Here is an 18,311-nt window from a genome sequence, read left to right on the forward strand (position 1 = left end):
TTGTATGATTATGTTATGAAAACCTATCGGTAAATGACACTTTTTGCACTGGCACAAAACAAATACAACAGCAATAGTATAGTGTCATACAAGACTGAAATCGTTTAATAATTTAACCACATATTTATGCCGTACGCAATTATTTTGTCTGCAAATCGTTCCTGAAAGCCTGATTAGGCTACCGAAATTTTCCAGTTTGATACAGTTTGACTTAAATTTTATATCGAACGTATTGTGGAAAGATGTTCCATTTAAAAAACGCAGTATTTTTTTTTATAGGCGATCGGACTTCGAACATGGGTCTTTTTGCGTGATTTAATAGCGGACAGCGTAACTCCTGATCAAATTGTGCAATGTCGCAGGCTTTGCTTGAGCTACACTGATCGAAACGCTATAAGACATATTTTCGCATTACGCGTGTCTAAAAGCGATTTGAACTTTTCGAATGAAAATTGTTAGTGTTAATCAAATATGAACAATTTAACAAACCATATATTTCTTTGCTTGCGAATAAATAAACTCATAATAAGCCTTGCGAGGACTTATATGATGTTCTGATCAAGTTTTATGAAGATTGGACTAAAATGTGACTTCCGAAATATGAACAAGGTTCCACTAAACGTATAGCCAAATTCACAGGTATTGGGCGCGTGGCCAAGTCACTTTAACACTATCAATATGTCATAAAAACAACTTTTTTCATCATTTTGTTTAATTCTGATATAATATATATATAATATATAAATTATATCAGATTTATTTTTTTTATTTTATGAAAAAAGTTGTTTTAGGACATATTGATAGTGTTAAGGTAGCGCACCCCTAATGGGCACATATCCAAATATAATTTAATTCATTATTTTCCTAATTAGCATCATTTCACTGAACTACATACAAATGTGTACGTAGGCTTTCCATGCTTAAAAAAAAATATAACGATTTTTTCAAAACCACCCTCACGCTCGGCTTTTGTCCAGTTTATTTTCACCCATGGGGTATATAAAAGTTCCATAATTCATTCAAATTTCCAAATACGGACATGCAGTTGGTGTGTACAGAAGCAGTAAAGGTGTTTAAAATATATACAAGATGAAATAAGTATTCTTTTACAGACATTTATTTTTTACAAAATTTTATCTATGGAATAGCGCCATGAAATGTAAGTGATTTCAGCCAAGTAAAAATTGGGTCGGTTAAAAACAAAGTGTCATAAAATTCAAATTAGTATCATTTAAGTTATATTTTAAACTAATTTTTTTATAGAAACACTATATACAGCAAAAATACCAAGAAATAGACAGATTTACCGTTTACTTTTTGAAATAAAAATAAAAATGCAACATGCATCATTCGTATTTTCAGCAGTAAATTACCCAATTTAGCCATAACGTTGTTTTAATTTTAAAAATTGAAGGATGTGCATACAATTTTCAACATATTTAACAATAAACATAGCAAATCAAATTACGTTAGAAAAGAAATAAAACACGTCGCAAAAAGTATGCGATGTCGGCAGGATTCGAACCTGCGCGGGAAGATCCCAAAAGATTTCTAGTCATCGCCTTAACCACTCGGCCACGACAACTTCACACCAGTACAACTTTAAATTAGATATGCATAACTAAACAGGTAAAAAGGCTCGTCGATCTTTGAAGAAATCGCGAAATCGTATTTTTCAGATAATAATTGGATCAAAGTCAATATTTATAGTGAAAATAATGTATTCTAAATGAATTAGGAAAACACATATCAAAATTCGAAGTTTGAAAAAAATAAAATGCATCTCTCGGAAATAACCGATCATTGAAGATCGGCAATGATCGTAAAATAAATCGCGGGAAATCATTAGAGGTGCGCTACCTTTAAGTGACTTGGCCACGCTCCCTGTTGCCATATTAGGAAAACTGCAACATCCCTATCCCCTGGTGGCCATTTTTGAACTCGGCCAAGAACTCGGCAAAATATCATTAAAACAAATGTTTTGTCCGTCAATATGATAGCACCCAAAATCATGATAGTTAATTAATTAATGGTAATGGAAGTGATTTGAGGTTTCGTTACAACTTTGGTAATATAGTTGCGTGCAACCCTTTACGATAATAACCGGTTTGAAAATGTTGATTTTGATCGATGCGACCGTAGCAAAAACAAAATGGCTACCAATTTCTTGACTGCTGGTGCATTGACACATTCTCAAAAAGTCATTCGATTGTACAAAAAGTCTGCGCGCCTTGTTAACGGGTTATGTCCACAAGATCCGTAAGCAATTTTATTATGCATAGTATTCCATCACGCACCTTTTTAAATTCTGTAAAGACTGTTCGTATTTTGCTACGTTCGTCACCGGCTAGTCACGTCCCATTCACGGTGAAGAGACGTAGTTATATACGTCTTTGACGTTGATTATCATATAAGACATGGACTTTTGATTAGTTTTGAGTATAAAAAAATATAAATGATGGAGACTTTAAAAAGCAAAGCTACTATTAAAAGTGGATTGCAGTTATTATCATGAAATTTATTTAAGTTTGCTTTGATGCTGTCAGAGGGTATCAGACGTTTCCACCCCAAACCAAGACGTTTCCTTCCCAAAATAATTTACATGTCATTGTGGACCAAATTGATATTGGATTAAGTAAAGATAATGAGGTATTTTGATGTTTTTTATATTGGATTAATTAATGATAATAAGATGGGTTTTTTGTTAAATTTGATCTTATTATTCATGAATATTAATTATGGGTTAATATTTTAAATTCAAATAAATTCAAACAGTAACGTAAAAAGATCAAAATTATATTTTTAACTTACTTATATGTTTTCTATATATAAAATTATTTACTGAAAATCAGGTTTGACAATGAGATCTTATCATTATCTTATATGTCTTTAATTAGTACTGTCACATACATTGTGTGTTAATGAATAAATCAAAGAGACAATATTCAAAGCATTTTTAAATTATGTTTTAGGATATTATTAAAATTGTCATGACCCAAAAAATGTATACCGTAGACAGCGAACCGTTGCTAATAAATGGCGCGGACAAAATGCAAGTATAAAGAATAACGTGTAATGACTTATTATATTAAGTAATTTAAACACGATAATGCCTATAAATTGAGAAAAATGCATGACAAAAACCCAAAACAATACCGGACTTTTAACCAAACCAAAACAAACCCACATTCTGATCGCGAAGATGACACATTTTGGTATCTACTGCTATTTAAAACTTTTTCAATCATTCTTTTCAAACAGACATCTCTTAACCCTTTCCCCCTTAAGAAGCAAAGTGAGAATGGCTATGCGCAAACAGCATAAAACCAGAACAGCCTGCGAGTAACTCAGTCAGTAAAAAGCAGTCAAACCTGATGTAATGGGATTAGAAATAATTTCATCAACAAGGTGATAAACAAGGAAGGGATCAAACTGTAATTCTCAATCACTTAGGTGTAAAAGTGTCCATTAGGCTGTCAATCAACAGTGTGTACACTGTAATACAATATACCAGTTTCAGCCACAGGTGTGGTTTCAGCGAATATTAAGATTCAGAAATAATGTATATTTTCGATTTCATGATGTTAATTTGAAGAAATACACAATAATTATATAAGCAACTTATGCCACACCAAATTGATTACTTATTATACAGACTTTTTAAATACAAATGGGGCAATCAAAAAAGCATGAAAGTAACAAAAATATAGATTTGATACAGATATTTATTCTCTTTTTACTTATTATTATTTTGGCATAAACACATGTGACCGGACCGGGGAAATCTATGCCCTTGTTATTAATGGCATAACATAACTCGCTTCTGCGTTTACTCTTTTATTCATTTATAGTTCACATAATTTTCAACAAATTCCATCTTCCTATATTGCATTCTTAAGCATTCCTTCTTAACTCTATTACATTCTTATCAGATCTTATTTAACAAATTCCATCCTCCCCAACTGTCTCTCTCTAACTTGTAACTCACTTTCTAACTTTTTCTTACTGACCAATCTTATCTCTCATTCATCCATCGATAATACAGATCCTTAATGCCAAGTCACACCCACACATCTCACTGACCAATCATATCTATCTCTCATCCAACATACAGTACCTTACTTCCTTACTTCTATAAGACTGTAATTAATTAGCACCTAGTCTAAGAATCTTTAGTCACAGTCATTATTTATAGCTAGAACTGATAAGCATACAGTCAGCATACAGTCTGCATATTGAGCGTGAATTTAACATGAGAAGACTTCCAAGACTGTAACTAACACAATGTAATCAATATCAAGTTAAACATGTGGTTCCAAGCAACCTTCTACTGCAATTCAGTAGACAAAGAAATCATATTCAAACATATTCACAGAAATCAATTCAATATCTTAAAAACTGTAACTATTGTATTGTATGAATTTATAATGTACTCAATCAAAAATCAAATAATAATATAATAATATTTGTAACTCTGTGACACATCCTCACTCTCTCAAACAATTTGCTCCGCAAATTAACAAAGCAAAGCTATATGAAAATCACAATTATTCAAAGTAAATTACATAAACAAATAAAGTCATTGTTTATAATATACAAACATACTCACAGAAGTTATTTCTTGAATTTCAAAGTTCATCAATAGGCAAAGTCATACATTAAAATTGAACATTCTTTAGTACATATGTTTATAAAAACAAATCAATAATCATTCATATGTCTGTCAAATTAATGTCATTAAAATCATACGACAAAGAACAAATATTCAAACATATTTGTCACTTCATATGAACATTTTTCACTTTTCACTTTTACACAGTTTGTAAGTACAACCACCCTATTGGTTGCAAGCATAATAGTGCCATTTTTTTTTAATAGTCATGATAAAACATGAGTTTCTAAGAAGATTGAGACAACATATTATATTTTAAACAATGTACATATAGCAAGGCCACACACATTCTTGTATTAAAGACTTTCCCAGTTTGAACTCATTACATTCATCATTTCAGTACCCTTATTAATTCTGTAACCATCTATAGGTTTACTTAAATTAAGAATTATGATTTGCCATAATAGTCATATTGTAATTAAGACCTACATCATCATATTTCTCCATTGCGCCTATATATATGTCTACCTACATACATCATGAAAATGCGCCTTCCTTAAGTCGTTGATCACCCTTTATACACTTTGATCATATATACACCTTGTATATATCTTCTAACCTTATAGATATCAATGGTTAACAGAACCCCATATTACACAAGTAACTTAAATAATATTGTTGAAAATATAAAAGTCAAGCATTAGTTTACTTATAAAACTAGTACCATATTTCCCATTCCCCCCAAAAATGATCAAATCATGTCGCGACGAATTTTGAATTTACACACAGTACATAGTAATATAATAATAAAACTTAACTTAGACATTTAGCACAACATTACAGGTTAATTGCTATGGTAAGATAGCTTACTCAGTAAGTAACTGGCTTTTGAATTGTCTTTCTACTTCAAGTGCCTGCTTCATTGGAGAAATGTTCACCCCAGTACACTTCTTACATTGACAACAGTTAACATTGTAAAAACATACAACATTGAATCTGTGTACTTTATTTTAGCTGATTTTACTTTATAATTGGAACACTTAAAGGAGGTACACACTTCAATAACACACAGTGTCTCAATTTCTGCCTTTAAGGTCGCCGTGGTGTAATGGATATGGTGTCCGCCTTGCGACCGGGAGGTCACGGGTTCGATCCCCACCGTGGGAGCGTTCTTTAGATCTCCCCCAAAGACACCAAGTACTGGTTCTAGGCCCAGGAAACGGACTCGAGAGCGTTTATATAAGCCTAAGGCTTTCGACGCAATCGAGCTAAAATAAATAGGTTTAAACTAATTTCTGCCTTTGTAGAAAAATTATGGATTGTCAATCAAAGTTTAAACAACTTTAAACAATATTCACACAAAAGAGACTAAACAAATGTAATTTCATTTCACACAAAAAACTTTGTATATACATGTATTAGGTAAATTGAGATTTTAGAATAACAATTTATGTAAAGAATTAAATTTTTATTTTGTTTGGTAACATAAAATGACTTTCTATAAACAAACAAAATTGGTATAAAACTGATAAACCATAAGTCTCCAATCCTAGCTCTCTGTTCTGAAGCCTGTCGGGTTATTGGATTGCCAGAACCATTGAGTCTTCACACATCTTTGCAAGATCAAGTTTTGCCTTCCATCCAAGTTCCTTCTCAACCAAAGAGGCATCAGCGTAACACGAAGCTATATCACCAGCATGACGACCGGCTATCTTGTAAGGTACAGGTTTTCCAGAAGCAGTTTCAAAGGCTTTGGCCATTTCAATCACACAATAACCTTTTCCTGTTCCCAAGTTAAACACCTTGAAGCCACAGTCCTTCTCGAGATACTTCAAGGCAGCCACATGTCCCTGAGCCCAGTCTACTACATTGATGTAATCACGCACCTCTGTTCCATCAGGTGTATCATAGTCAACTCCATACACTGTGAGCTCCTTAACCCTTCCTACAGCCACATGGGATACGTAGGGCATGAGGTCACTGGGGATTCCTTGAGGGTCTTCCCCTAACTTGCCAGTCACGTGGGCACCCACTGGGTTGAAGTAGCGCAGCAGCACAACATTCCATTGCTTTTCTGCAGAGCAATTATCTTTGAGGATTTCCTCAATGAAGTACTTGGTCTTGCCATAGGGGTTGATGCAGCCCCCTACAGGGTGTTTCTCATCTATGGGCAGGTAACTGGGTGAGCCGTACACAGCGGCAGAACTGGAGAAGATCATGTTGTACACACCGAACTCCTTCATCCCCTCAAGAAGACTGATTGTTCCGCCTATATTTGTCTTGTAATAGAGAAGAGGTTTGTGACAGGACTCCTCTACTGTCTTCAGGCCAGCAAAGTGCATCACACAGAGGATCTTGTGCTTTTTGAATAGATCCCGGAAAGCATCCTTGTCCAACATGTCGATACTGAATGTGGGCACCTGCTTGCCTGTGATTTCATTCACCCGCCTCATGCTCTCCATGCTTGCTTTTGGGAGGTTGTCCATGACAACCACATCATAACCAGCCTTTATGAGTTCCACAACCGTGTTGGTCCCAAGACTCCCAACATACCCTGATTCTCTACCATTATGTAACCGGACCGGGGAAATCTATGCCCTTGTTATTGATGGCATAACATAACTCGCTTTCTGCGTTTACTCTTTTATTCATTTATAGTTCACATAATTTTCAACAAATTCCCTCTTCCTATATTGCATTCTTAAGCATTCCTTCTTAACTCTATTACATTCTTATCAGATCTTATTTAACAAATTCCATCCTCCTATTTCCAACTGTCTCTCTCTATCTTGTAACTCACTTTCTAACTTTTTCTTACTGACCTCCACTTCCTTCTTTTATAAAACTAACTTGTCACTCTATTGAAACCCTTTCATCCCTAGAACCAAGTCACACCCACACATCTCACTGACCAATCTTATCTCTCATTCATCCATCAATAATACAGATCCTTAATGCCAAGTCACACCCACACATCTCACTGACCAATCATATCTATCTCTCATCCAACATACAGTACCTTACTTCCTTACTTCTATAAGACTGTAATTAATTAGCACCTAGTCTAAGAATCTTTAGTCACAGTCATTATTTATAGCTAGAACTGATAAGCATACAGTCAGCATACAGTCTGCATATTGAGTGTGAATTTAACATGAGAAGACTTCCAAGACTGTAACTAACACAATGTAATCCATATCAAGTTAAACATGTGGTTCCAAGCAACCTTCTACTGCAATTCAGTAGACAAAGAAATCATATTCAAACATATTCACAGAAATCAATTCAATATCTTAAAAACTGTAACTATTGTATTGTATGAATTTATAATGTACTCAATCAAAAATCAAATAATAATATAATAATATTTGTAACTCTGTGACACACACACAAATAAAACATTAACTCATTCCATACTACAGCCTTATCTCTAGGCAACCCCTATCAGTAATAGCCTTATCTATATGACGCACCATTTGGGTCAAAAGTCAACAAAACCTACTAGGTAAAAAGAGAAATGTACGTTGACGTACAATATTTATGTCGACGTTCATTATTTTGTACTTCGACATACAAAATTGTACTTTGACGTACAATTTTTACCGACCCTTGAGTGTTAACCAATCAGAAGACCCCTTACATCTGTTGCTTTGATCCTTATGTTAAACATTCACTGCCCTATTTTCAGACTCTTTATACGATTTTTATTTCAAAATTTGATCCATATTATTTGGCCTATGCTTTCTAAACAACCGTGTTACCACAATAAAACAGCAGAAGTCTACACTGTATTAGCAACCTGCTGTGGTGATCCCTATCTTATCCCTTTGAGAGTCAAGTTATGACATATAGATCAGACATCGGCAGGCTGTCTAATAAAGTGTATAATATTTATTACTTAAACCGATTTTAGAATAAAAACGTCAAGTAGATATTTATTTTTAATTCTTTTTTTTTTTCTTTTTTTTTTCAATTTTGATATTTTTATTCATTTTGTCCTCAATTAAAAAAGAGATTTGAAACATTTATTATGAATAAATCAGAAGGAAAAGCATCTCAAGAGACGAGTGTTTTGATTGGCTGTTCAGAAAATTTGTACGTCGACATACAAAAATGTACGTCGAAGTACAAATTGTACTTCAACGTACAAATATATACGTCGAAGTGTATTTCATATTTGTACGTCGAAGTACAATTTTTGTACGTCTACGTACATACTGTGCGTCGACGTACATTTCTCTTTTTACCTAGTAGGTCTTTTTGACTTTCGACCCAAATGGTACGCCATATATCTACTCCTAGATACCCGGTAAGCAGTACCCTCATCAGCTCTGAATGCCTGACAAATTATTATCAGTTTTTTGTTAGTTGTATGAAATAGGATATTTTAGTATATGTATTGTTATTTTGTTGACTAATTATATGACAAATGTTTGGCAATTTTATATTTAATGTAAATTAATTAATTTGAAAGTGAATATGGTAACATATGAAACATTAGAAATCTTGCATAACTTATCAAATAGGGAACAAAAATAATGGATTATTTCCAAATAATATATCCAATACAATTATTATTTATATTTACAAATAGAAACTGTTTTTAACAAATAAAAACTATCATGTAAGATTTTTTTTAAATAAAACAGAATATAATAAAAATATATTGTTTATAATAAAAACAAACATCAATAGATACATGTAGTAAGTAAAGTTATGTTTCCATTGCAAAGTTTATGAAAAAAAACTAAACAAAACAGCCAAAATCTGAGAACATCTTAATATGCTTATATTAGAACTTTATACAAAATAAATAGAATACAAATAACTGTCATTGAAAAAAAAAAAAAAAAGAGTTACCATTACTTTAAATGTTTTTTTAAAAATATTTTAATCTTATTTTAAACATGTTTTAAGTAGGAATCAAAAGAAAACAAAAGTACAAACTACATTATTGAATAACATTAACAGAGTTACCGGTATACAAATCCAATTGATTGAAGTTCAAAGGACATCAAAGACACTTTCATATTTCATATAACACAATGAAATTTTCTAATTGTATTAAGAACACATGTGATGGCATTAATAACATATAAACAACTTACACATCAAAGAAACACCTCAAATGATTCTTAATTGGCCATAATTTATGGTCACATTAACACATTTTGAGTAATGCATGGATTTAAGTTTTATTTACAAAATTATTATTATAATAATTATATAATATCATATACAAATGAAATATTATTTGTAATAAACCAATATTTTTTCTATATTTATTATCTTGATTTCATTTTTATTTCTTCAACTTCACTTCAACGAGATACTCTTCAACGCCTCGAGGACATCTACTTTCATTTTGTATCACTTCTAAGTTTATTTATTTATTTATTTAAAATTACCGTCATAGGCCCATTAGAAAAAAAAACATTTTCATTTTCAATATATATAACACTAGTGCAGACGTTTCCACCCCAAAATATCACATTTTGGGATGGAAACATCTGGGGAGGAAACGGTTGGGGTGGAAACGTCTGACATTCCTGTCAGAGACGTTGATGTTTTTTATGTTTCCACACCTAGACAAGAGAAGAAACTTCAATTACATTTATGCCAAAATCAAAAGTATTGATTATCAACATAGGTCTGAAAATTAATCTATTAACTTAAAACCCCTAAAGTGGGGTAGATCTCATTAAGGAGAAATGCACATTTCCATGCATCACATACTTTTGGAGTTATTGCTGTTGACTTTATAAGTGTTTTCATGCATTAGTCTTTGTAAGCTAGCACTTAGAAATTTAATAGGATTAAAGATCTTAAGATGTTTTTGCAGAATTTGTTAGAAAACACAACCAGGTCAGAGAAAAATATATTTAACACTGTATTATATGAATTTGGAATGAGACATCAAACTGGGAATGGACATCATTTTGGGGATTTTCTCATACAAACTTTTTATTTCATGATTATCTGAATTTATTTTTGTAATATTTTATCTATACTATAAGCTTAATAAGCAATTTTCATTTACTTTTTCATTAACAGTGATTGTATTTTCATCATTTTTACTGTATTTTTAAACTGTGTCCATGCGTCATATGGACACACTTTCATTTCATGATAATTAAAAAAAAATCAATAAACAATCCAGTTTTGCAGTAATATTAATTGAAATGATGCTATTATATATATGCAAGTATCTGTTTTAAGTATAATTTGTCAAACTAAATAAATACAACATATAAAACTGCATATTAATCACTTGAAAAAACACAATTTATTCCCAAATTGATGTCTTATTCCAACTTCACATAATACTGTGTTTAATTGCAAGCCTGCTTTAGTCAATCAGGACGATTGCCTTTCATATTCAATTGTCCTGCAAACATATGCACTCGTTCTTCAAATGTTTAAAATTAAGAACATGTCTATGTCTGAAATTTTTACAAACAAAATTTGGACTTTTTGAAATACCTACCTCGTCATTAGATAATGCTCTGAAAAATCAATAGGGTTGATACAGTTTGATGGTTCACTGGCATATTCCAGGGACATAGTCTTGCATAACAACGCGCACCTGCTGTATGAAATTTACAATGAAAACTTCCGGTTCATTTGAGCTCTATTTTTGAATAGATATGCTTTAAGAAAAGTTATTTTTTTCAATGAAAAGGAATCTTAGTCAGAGAATACATGTTTTGCATTAGATTTTTTTCACTTGTCCCGTTAGTCCTATTAAGATTTCACTTGCCAATACATGCAGATGAGTGGCATTATTGTCACCAGCAGGTCATGAGGATTAAGTCTTCATTTAAATACCTTCAATTTTGGCCAAAGTATATAGGGTCAGAGAAACTTTGGTTTGCCAGTAAAAATAGTATAACGAAATTGTCTGGGTTTTGGCAATAAATTAGTAATTTTGTTGTTTTAAAAGTGTAAAACATATGTGAAAATCACATGTAATGTTCGAGGAATCATCACAATCATCCACTGCGCTGTCAGCCTTACCAGTAGCCTAAATGGCTACTAAAATCTCTAATTTGCTTGGTACAATATAAAGTTGTATGTACTCTGGTTTTCTTAGATTTGTACAATATAAAGTAGTATACTCTGGTTTTCTTAGATAGACTTGGTATTTGTTCTTTCAAAATTGTTTTAAAGCTTGAATTCTGTTTCTGACTTGTTATTCTCACTGTATACTTTAAAAATAGTTATTGATACTGTTGTCCGGAACACATTTTTCTAAGAAAAGAGTTAAGAAGAAATGATTGAAACGCCATGTGTTGTCCTGTATTGTTAACCCTTTCCCCATCAGAAGCGAAGTGAAAATGGCTTTTGCAACCAGCATAAAACCAGAACAGCCTACGAGTAACTCGCAGAGGCTGCGAGTATCTCGCAGTCTGTTCAGGTTTTATGCTGTTTGCTGCTAATCAGTAACGAAGGGTTGGAAATGAAGGCTTTAAAACTTGAATATAAGGTCTTTAATTAAATTGAACTTTCTAAGGACCACAAATGTGTCAAAATATGTATGTAAGTGGTAATGGGTTAAGGAAATAACTAATTATAAAAGAATACAAACAACTGCTTAAGAGTTTAACAAGAGTTTCTGAATTTTCTCTCCTTATAATATTTTGAGTTAATTTTTCTATTTTAAACGATTGGTAGTGTATTTGAGAATAAGCACAAGCTTCATTAAAATAGTTGTATTTCAGAATCAGACAAAGATGGAATGCAGTGCTGCTTCGAGATAGGTTTGAGAAAAATAAAAATTTGGCAATGCCAGAGGCAATAGCTGCTTTGGAGGATGGAGAAACTGAATTCTTCAAAAAGAAGGATCCAAACTTCTTCCAGTGTGAGTTCAGTGTTTGTGTCTTTCTTTATGACCCGGGATCGAATGATCGGAGGTATATTGTTTTTGGCCTGTCTGTCTGTCATTGTATCTATGTGTCTGTCCCAAAACTTTAACCTTGGTAATAACTTTTTCAATATCGAAGATAGCAATTTGATATTTGGCATGCATGTGTATCTCATGGAGCTGCACATTTTGAGTGGTAAAAGTTCGAGGTCATCCTTCAAGGTCAAAGATATGGATTCAAAGCGGCGCAGTAGAGGGCATTGTGTTTCACAAACACAGCTCTTGTTGATTTATCGTGTCAGGACACACTGTTCTATAATATAGCACAAGAAAAGACATGCTTCAAACTTTTGCAATGTATTTATGGTTTTAATCGAAGCAGAATCTCGTTTTTAGCTCGGCTGTTTTTGTAGAAAACCCGAGCTATTGTCATAGCCAGCTCGTCGTCTGCCGTATGCGTCGTGCTAAAACCTTAACATTGGCCATAACTTTTTAAATATTGAAGATAGCAACTTGATATTTGGCATGCATGTGTATCTCATGGAGCTGCACATTTTGAGTGGTAAAATTTCAAGGTGAACATCATCCTTCAAGGTCTAGGGTCGAAAAAAACAAAGTCAAGGGAAGTAATAAGCTTTAAATGGACATAGTTATCTGACCTGCCCACATATATATTTTTGTTAAATAAATCAAAGCGGCGCATTGTGGTATAAGGTCAACGTCAAGGTCTACGGTAAAATACACATTTAAGGAAGTAATAAGCTTTAAAGGGAAATAAATATTCAATATTGAACATAGCCACTTTATATATTTGGCATGCATGTGTATCTCATGGAGCTGCACATTTTGAGTGGTGAATCTACAGTCACGGTAGTGGCTTTTAATAATTTGCTACTAAAAAAAGAGATTTGTTAAAGACAATTATTTTCAAGCGAAGTAATTTATATAATTATAAATCTCATATTATATATTTCCTAACCAAGAATTGAAGTTCTTTTCTCAGTTACTGTACAGATTTATTATTTTGATTATCATTTCTTTCATGTACTTAGTTGTTAATAGTAGTGTTCATTACATACATGTACCTGTGGACTTATGTCCATAGATACATGATGAACTCTGGCTATGATCTCTTTGATAAACCACAGGCCTTGGTTGTCAGTGATGTCTGACTTGGTCATTTTCGACTGTCTACAGACCCCCCCCCCCCCCCTGGTTGGATTGGACAAAATCCAAGGGAAGTAATAAGCTTTAAAGGGAGATGATTTCTATACCTGCCAAATGATAAATAGAAATTTTATTTCAAAGTGGCGCAGTAGAGGGCATTGTGTTTCTGACGAACACATCTCTTGTTGGGTCACTAGGTCAAAGTCACTGTGACCTCTAAAAAAAAAAAAATCTGACAAGCTTTCGCAGCCGAGCGTGGCTGGCACCCGTTATGCGGTGCTCTTGTTTAATTTTGATGCAAGCATTTTACACTTTTCTTACTTTTGAAGACTTAATTGCAATACCTGGTATTTTATCACAAATTAAACTGAAAGCTGCTCAACAAAATTAACTTAAAAGCAAACGAAATTAGTTTTTAACTGAATTTTGTGTGCGAATTTTCATGCTCATATCTCTAATGGTTGAGGTCACAATAAAAATACCTGAAACTTGTGTTTAAATTTGTGCTGATATGTTGTCTTTCAGTCCCCCTATCTCCTGGTGGAGTGGCTTATGGCAGAGTTCTACCTTTTCCAGATTTTGTAGGTGTTAACAGCTTTGTATAAACAACAACATTAATTTCACTTATTTTGACATCTATAATTTAAGTTAAAATAACATTCAGTTGTTCTATTGGAAAGTTTTACTTGCCAAAAACTTGTTTATGTTGGTATGCCAAGATTGAAATGCTGACTGTGCAAATCAATATTTGTTTTTAACTTCATTTATTTACGTAACTTCTTTAAAAAAAATTGCATTTAATTTTAATTGAAAATTTATTACTGTTCTATCTGTAAAGCTTAATTAACCAGCATATATATTTATACTTGCTGACATTACACCAACAGTATTTACCAATCTTATTTCCTATTAAATAGTAGACAATTGCTCAATGTAAGAATTTTGAAATTCAAGTAAATCTCTTTCATGTTGCCTTCTTCTTACCAATTATTCATAAGAATTGGTAACAAGTAGAGAAACAAGCAATATTTTATTTCAACCTTACTTTTTAAACAGATCAGTGTGAATGTTGAATATTGTGCTGTATTAGTAATGTAACTCGTTATCTGAGCAGTAATTTGGGAAAACAGGGCTTAATGCATGATCTTAAAGGGGCCTTTTCACGGTTTTTGGCATGTATTCAAGTTTGTCATAAAATCCTTTATATTGATAAATGTAAACATTGGATCTAAAAAGCTCTGGTAAACAAGGGCTGTTTGTAAAACATGCATGCCCCCTATATGTGCTGTCAGTTGTAGTGGCAGCCATTGTGTGAATACGTTTTTTGGCACTGTGACCTTGACCTTTGACCTAGTGACCTGAAAATCAATAGGGGTCATCTGTGAGTCATGATCAATGTACCTATGAAGTTTCATGATCCTAGGCGTAAGCTTTCTTGAGTTATCATCCGGAAACCATTTTTCTGTGTCAAGTCAACGTGACCTTTGACCTAGTGACCTGAAAATCAATAGGGGTCATCTGTGAGTCATGATCAACGTACCTATGAAGTTTCATGATCCTAGGCGTAAGCTTTCTTGAGTTATCATCCGGAAACCATTTTTTCTAAGTTGAGTCACCGTGACCTTGACCTTTGACCTAGTGACCTGAAAATCAATAGGGGTCATCTGCGAGTCATGATCAATGCACCTATACAGTTTCATGATCCTAGGCATAAGCGTTCTTGAGTTATCATCCGCAAACCATTATACTATTTTGGGTCACCATGACCTTGACCTTTGACCTAGTGACCTGAAAATCAATAGGGGTCATCTGCGAGTCATGATCAATGTAACTATGAAGTTTCATGATCCTAGGCATAAGCGTTCTTGAGTTATCATCCGGAAACCATTTAATTATTTCGGGTCACCGTGACCTTGACCTTTGACCTAGTGACCTGAAAATCAATAGGGGTCATCTGCGAGTCATGATCAATGAAACTATGAAGTTTCATGATCCTAGGCATAAGCGTTATTGAGTTATCATCCGGAAACCATTTTATTATTTCTGGTCACCGTGACCTTGACCTTTGACCTAGTGACCTGAAAATCAATAGGGGTCATCTGCGAGTCATGATCAATGTACCTATGAAGTTTTATGATCCTAGGCAAAAGCGTTCTTGAGTTATCATCCGGAAACCATTTTACTATTTCGGGTCACCGTGACCTTGACCTTTGAATTAGTGACCTCAAAATCAATAGGGGTCATCTGCGAGTCATGATCAATGTACCTATGAAGTTTCATGATCCTAGGCACAAGCGTTCTTGAGTTATCATCTGGAAACCACCTGGTGGACGGACCGACATGTGCAAAGCAATATACTCCCTCTTCTTTGAAGGGAGGCATAAAAATAAAGAATAAAATTCAAAAAAGGAAAAAAGTAACCCTCAACAGGGCTCGGAACCACTAACCCCTGGAATCCTGGAGTAAAAGTGTACTACTTAGACCACTCAGCCATCTGTATTCATATGATGAATGGTGTATTTTATACATTATACAAGCAATCCTCGTAGTTTTACAAAATATAATGACAACAACAGAACTGTCCAAATTATTCAATCGTTTCGCATTGCAACGCTTTATAATTTTTAGGTTTTAAATCGTCAAAAGATGCATATAATTGCTATTTAAGAGACTGGTAAATGTTCAGAATGACTGTTTCCTCACAAATATCATGAGTTAACTAAAACGAAAATGTGTGAATCTGAAACAACTTTTTAAAAATTTGTCAATTTACCAAAACGTGAAAAGGCCCCTTTAAGTGTTGTCATTATTTATTCCCTAATCTGGGACAAAAATTTACACACCAACGTTAGGCCCTGTTTTCAATCGGGAGGCTCCTATATATACAGAGTTGTATTTTGCTGCAGTTGCTAGACATGTGGCATCCGTATGAAAAGGCTCAGTACCCCCACTACTTCGCTGTGAGGGATATCCGCAAACGTGAATACATTGAGAGATATGAGAAAATGGTCAAAGAGAGTGGTGTACACGTAGACGACCACCATCACTGAAGTTAGGCATTGGACAATTATGATGTGATTCAAAGTGCGATATAATTGATTGTGGTATTTGTAGGAATAATATTTAAACATATTGTACCAGTTTTTGGAAATTCCAAAGAAAATGTGAAAATGGAATATGTAACTAACAAGATGAATTTTTCTGTTATAAATAAACGTGTTGAGTGACATCATTCTGTTTATGTTTTAACACTTTTTACAGAGTCTGCTCATTCTTAGATGTTATAATAAAAACATGAGGCTTTACAATTTATACAGTTATAAAGACTAACAAGACTATTGCCAAGCAATTGAAGTCCCCAGCGGTGAAACTCCACCACTTTCAGCAATATTTCTAGTCTATTTGTTGCCATAGCAACCAGAATTCTTGACGTAGGAACTAAATGAAATGACATGCACAATCTCCATATTGCCATCTGTCCATGTTTCAAGTTTCATGAGAACGCGGCGTGTATTACTTAAGGCTAGTCGGTAAATGCAGACACTTTCCGTTCTTATCAGTGATCGCCGCGCAACGCCGCGTTAGCAGTGTGCTACTGGGCATGCCAAAAAATAAAAACATTGTTATAATAAATTGTTTAAATACTGTAGTACATGTATAAAAAAGATAATTGTATAGAAAATTAATACGTATAAAAATTATGTTTTTTAATTTACAGGTACGTCTACAATATGAATTAGTCTAATATAATACATTTGACAAATTAATATTTAAATCATAACACATGTGACACAAGGATAAATGTTCCGTAAAATTTCCAAATGAGAATAATAATTCGTAATCCGAAACACACTACGATTTTTAATTGTTAACACGACGTTTACAAATGCTTCCAATATACAGTCATGTATATTTCCCGACAAAAAGCGCGCGAAAATTATGCTGCAATGTACAAGGTCAAGGTACAATGTATACTCCTGCAAAGCGTGCGTGTATTGATTTTTTTTATACAAACTTTGTAGCGCAGAGAACATTGAATTTTGTTGATTTCGGTTAAAAGTTTCTTTGGTATTTATTAACGAAATTATATCGCGAATAAGTTGATATTTTCTCTATAATAATTTTAAATCGAACACGCCGAATCTTTATCGTTACGGTATTTTAGTAGAGTAATTATTTTAACACTAATTGTATAGTAAACTGACTAAAGAAGACATCTGGGCGGAACTGGATTTGAAGTGTTTGACGTTATGAAAACACGCAAAGCTTGTTTACTGACCTATTGTGTAGACTGCTGTCTGCGGTGTTTTGACAAAAGGGATTAACATGTGTGAATGTCACTCTGCCGATTTGGTCCATAATTACTGGTAAACATTGTTTAGAATGTCGACGCAACAAGAATACAACTGTGAATATTAAATGCAATTATCAACTCAATAGTTACCACCTTTTAGCAATCAATGGAATAACCAACAAACAAAGAGAAAATCAATGCATTAGCGAGCAGAGAATTGACTTTGTTCCGACAATTAAAACCATTCCTTATGCATTCGTTGAACGTGTTTACTTGAGTAAGTTATGCCTTTAGACAGGAAGAGGCTTTTCTTTGATTACGTCAAACTGTCAATTCACACAGATTTGCCAGATTAGGGTCCTTGGTCATTTGTA

The 18,311-nt window shown here is 33.4% G+C and overlaps 2 protein-coding genes across 2 annotated transcripts; one reads left to right on the forward strand and one right to left on the reverse strand.

Moving 5' to 3' along the window:
- Positions 1–2,095: 2,095 nt before the first annotated feature.
- Positions 2,096–16,872, forward strand: LOC127845169 (NADH dehydrogenase [ubiquinone] 1 beta subcomplex subunit 9-like). Its single transcript, XM_052375930.1, has 4 exons — positions 2,096–2,259; positions 12,334–12,473; positions 14,169–14,224; positions 16,550–16,872. The coding sequence occupies exons 1-4, from the start codon at positions 2,153–2,155 to the stop codon at positions 16,691–16,693; spliced, it is 447 nt and encodes a 148-aa protein (XP_052231890.1). The 5' UTR covers positions 2,096–2,152; the 3' UTR covers positions 16,694–16,872.
- Positions 6,160–8,424, reverse strand: LOC127845167 (UDP-glucose 4-epimerase-like). The gene has a single exon (XM_052375926.1). It carries the CDS (start codon positions 7,096–7,098, stop codon positions 6,190–6,192), a length of 909 nt encoding a protein of 302 aa, XP_052231886.1. The 5' UTR covers positions 7,099–8,424; the 3' UTR covers positions 6,160–6,189.
- Positions 16,873–18,311: the final 1,439 nt, after the last annotated feature.

This window comes from Dreissena polymorpha, chromosome 9, assembly GCF_020536995.1.
Source record: "Dreissena polymorpha isolate Duluth1 chromosome 9, UMN_Dpol_1.0, whole genome shotgun sequence".
Lineage (NCBI taxonomy): Eukaryota > Metazoa > Mollusca > Bivalvia > Myida > Dreissenidae > Dreissena > Dreissena polymorpha.

Excerpts from the sequence above, each read along its gene's own strand:
- LOC127845169 (XM_052375930.1), top strand. The coding sequence starts at position 2,153 with ATGGCTACCAATTTCTTGACTGCTGGTGCATTGACACATTCTCAAAAA. Across the intron at positions 2,260-12,333 it reads GGGTTATGTCCACAAGATCC|AATCAGACAAAGATGGAATG; the intron begins GTAAGCAATTTT and ends GTTGTATTTCAG. Across the intron at positions 14,225-16,549 it reads TTCTACCTTTTCCAGATTTT|TTGCTAGACATGTGGCATCC; the intron begins GTAGGTGTTAAC and ends ATTTTGCTGCAG.
- LOC127845167 (XM_052375926.1), bottom strand. The coding sequence starts at position 7,098 with ATGGACAACCTCCCAAAAGCAAGCATGGAGAGCATGAGGCGGGTGAAT.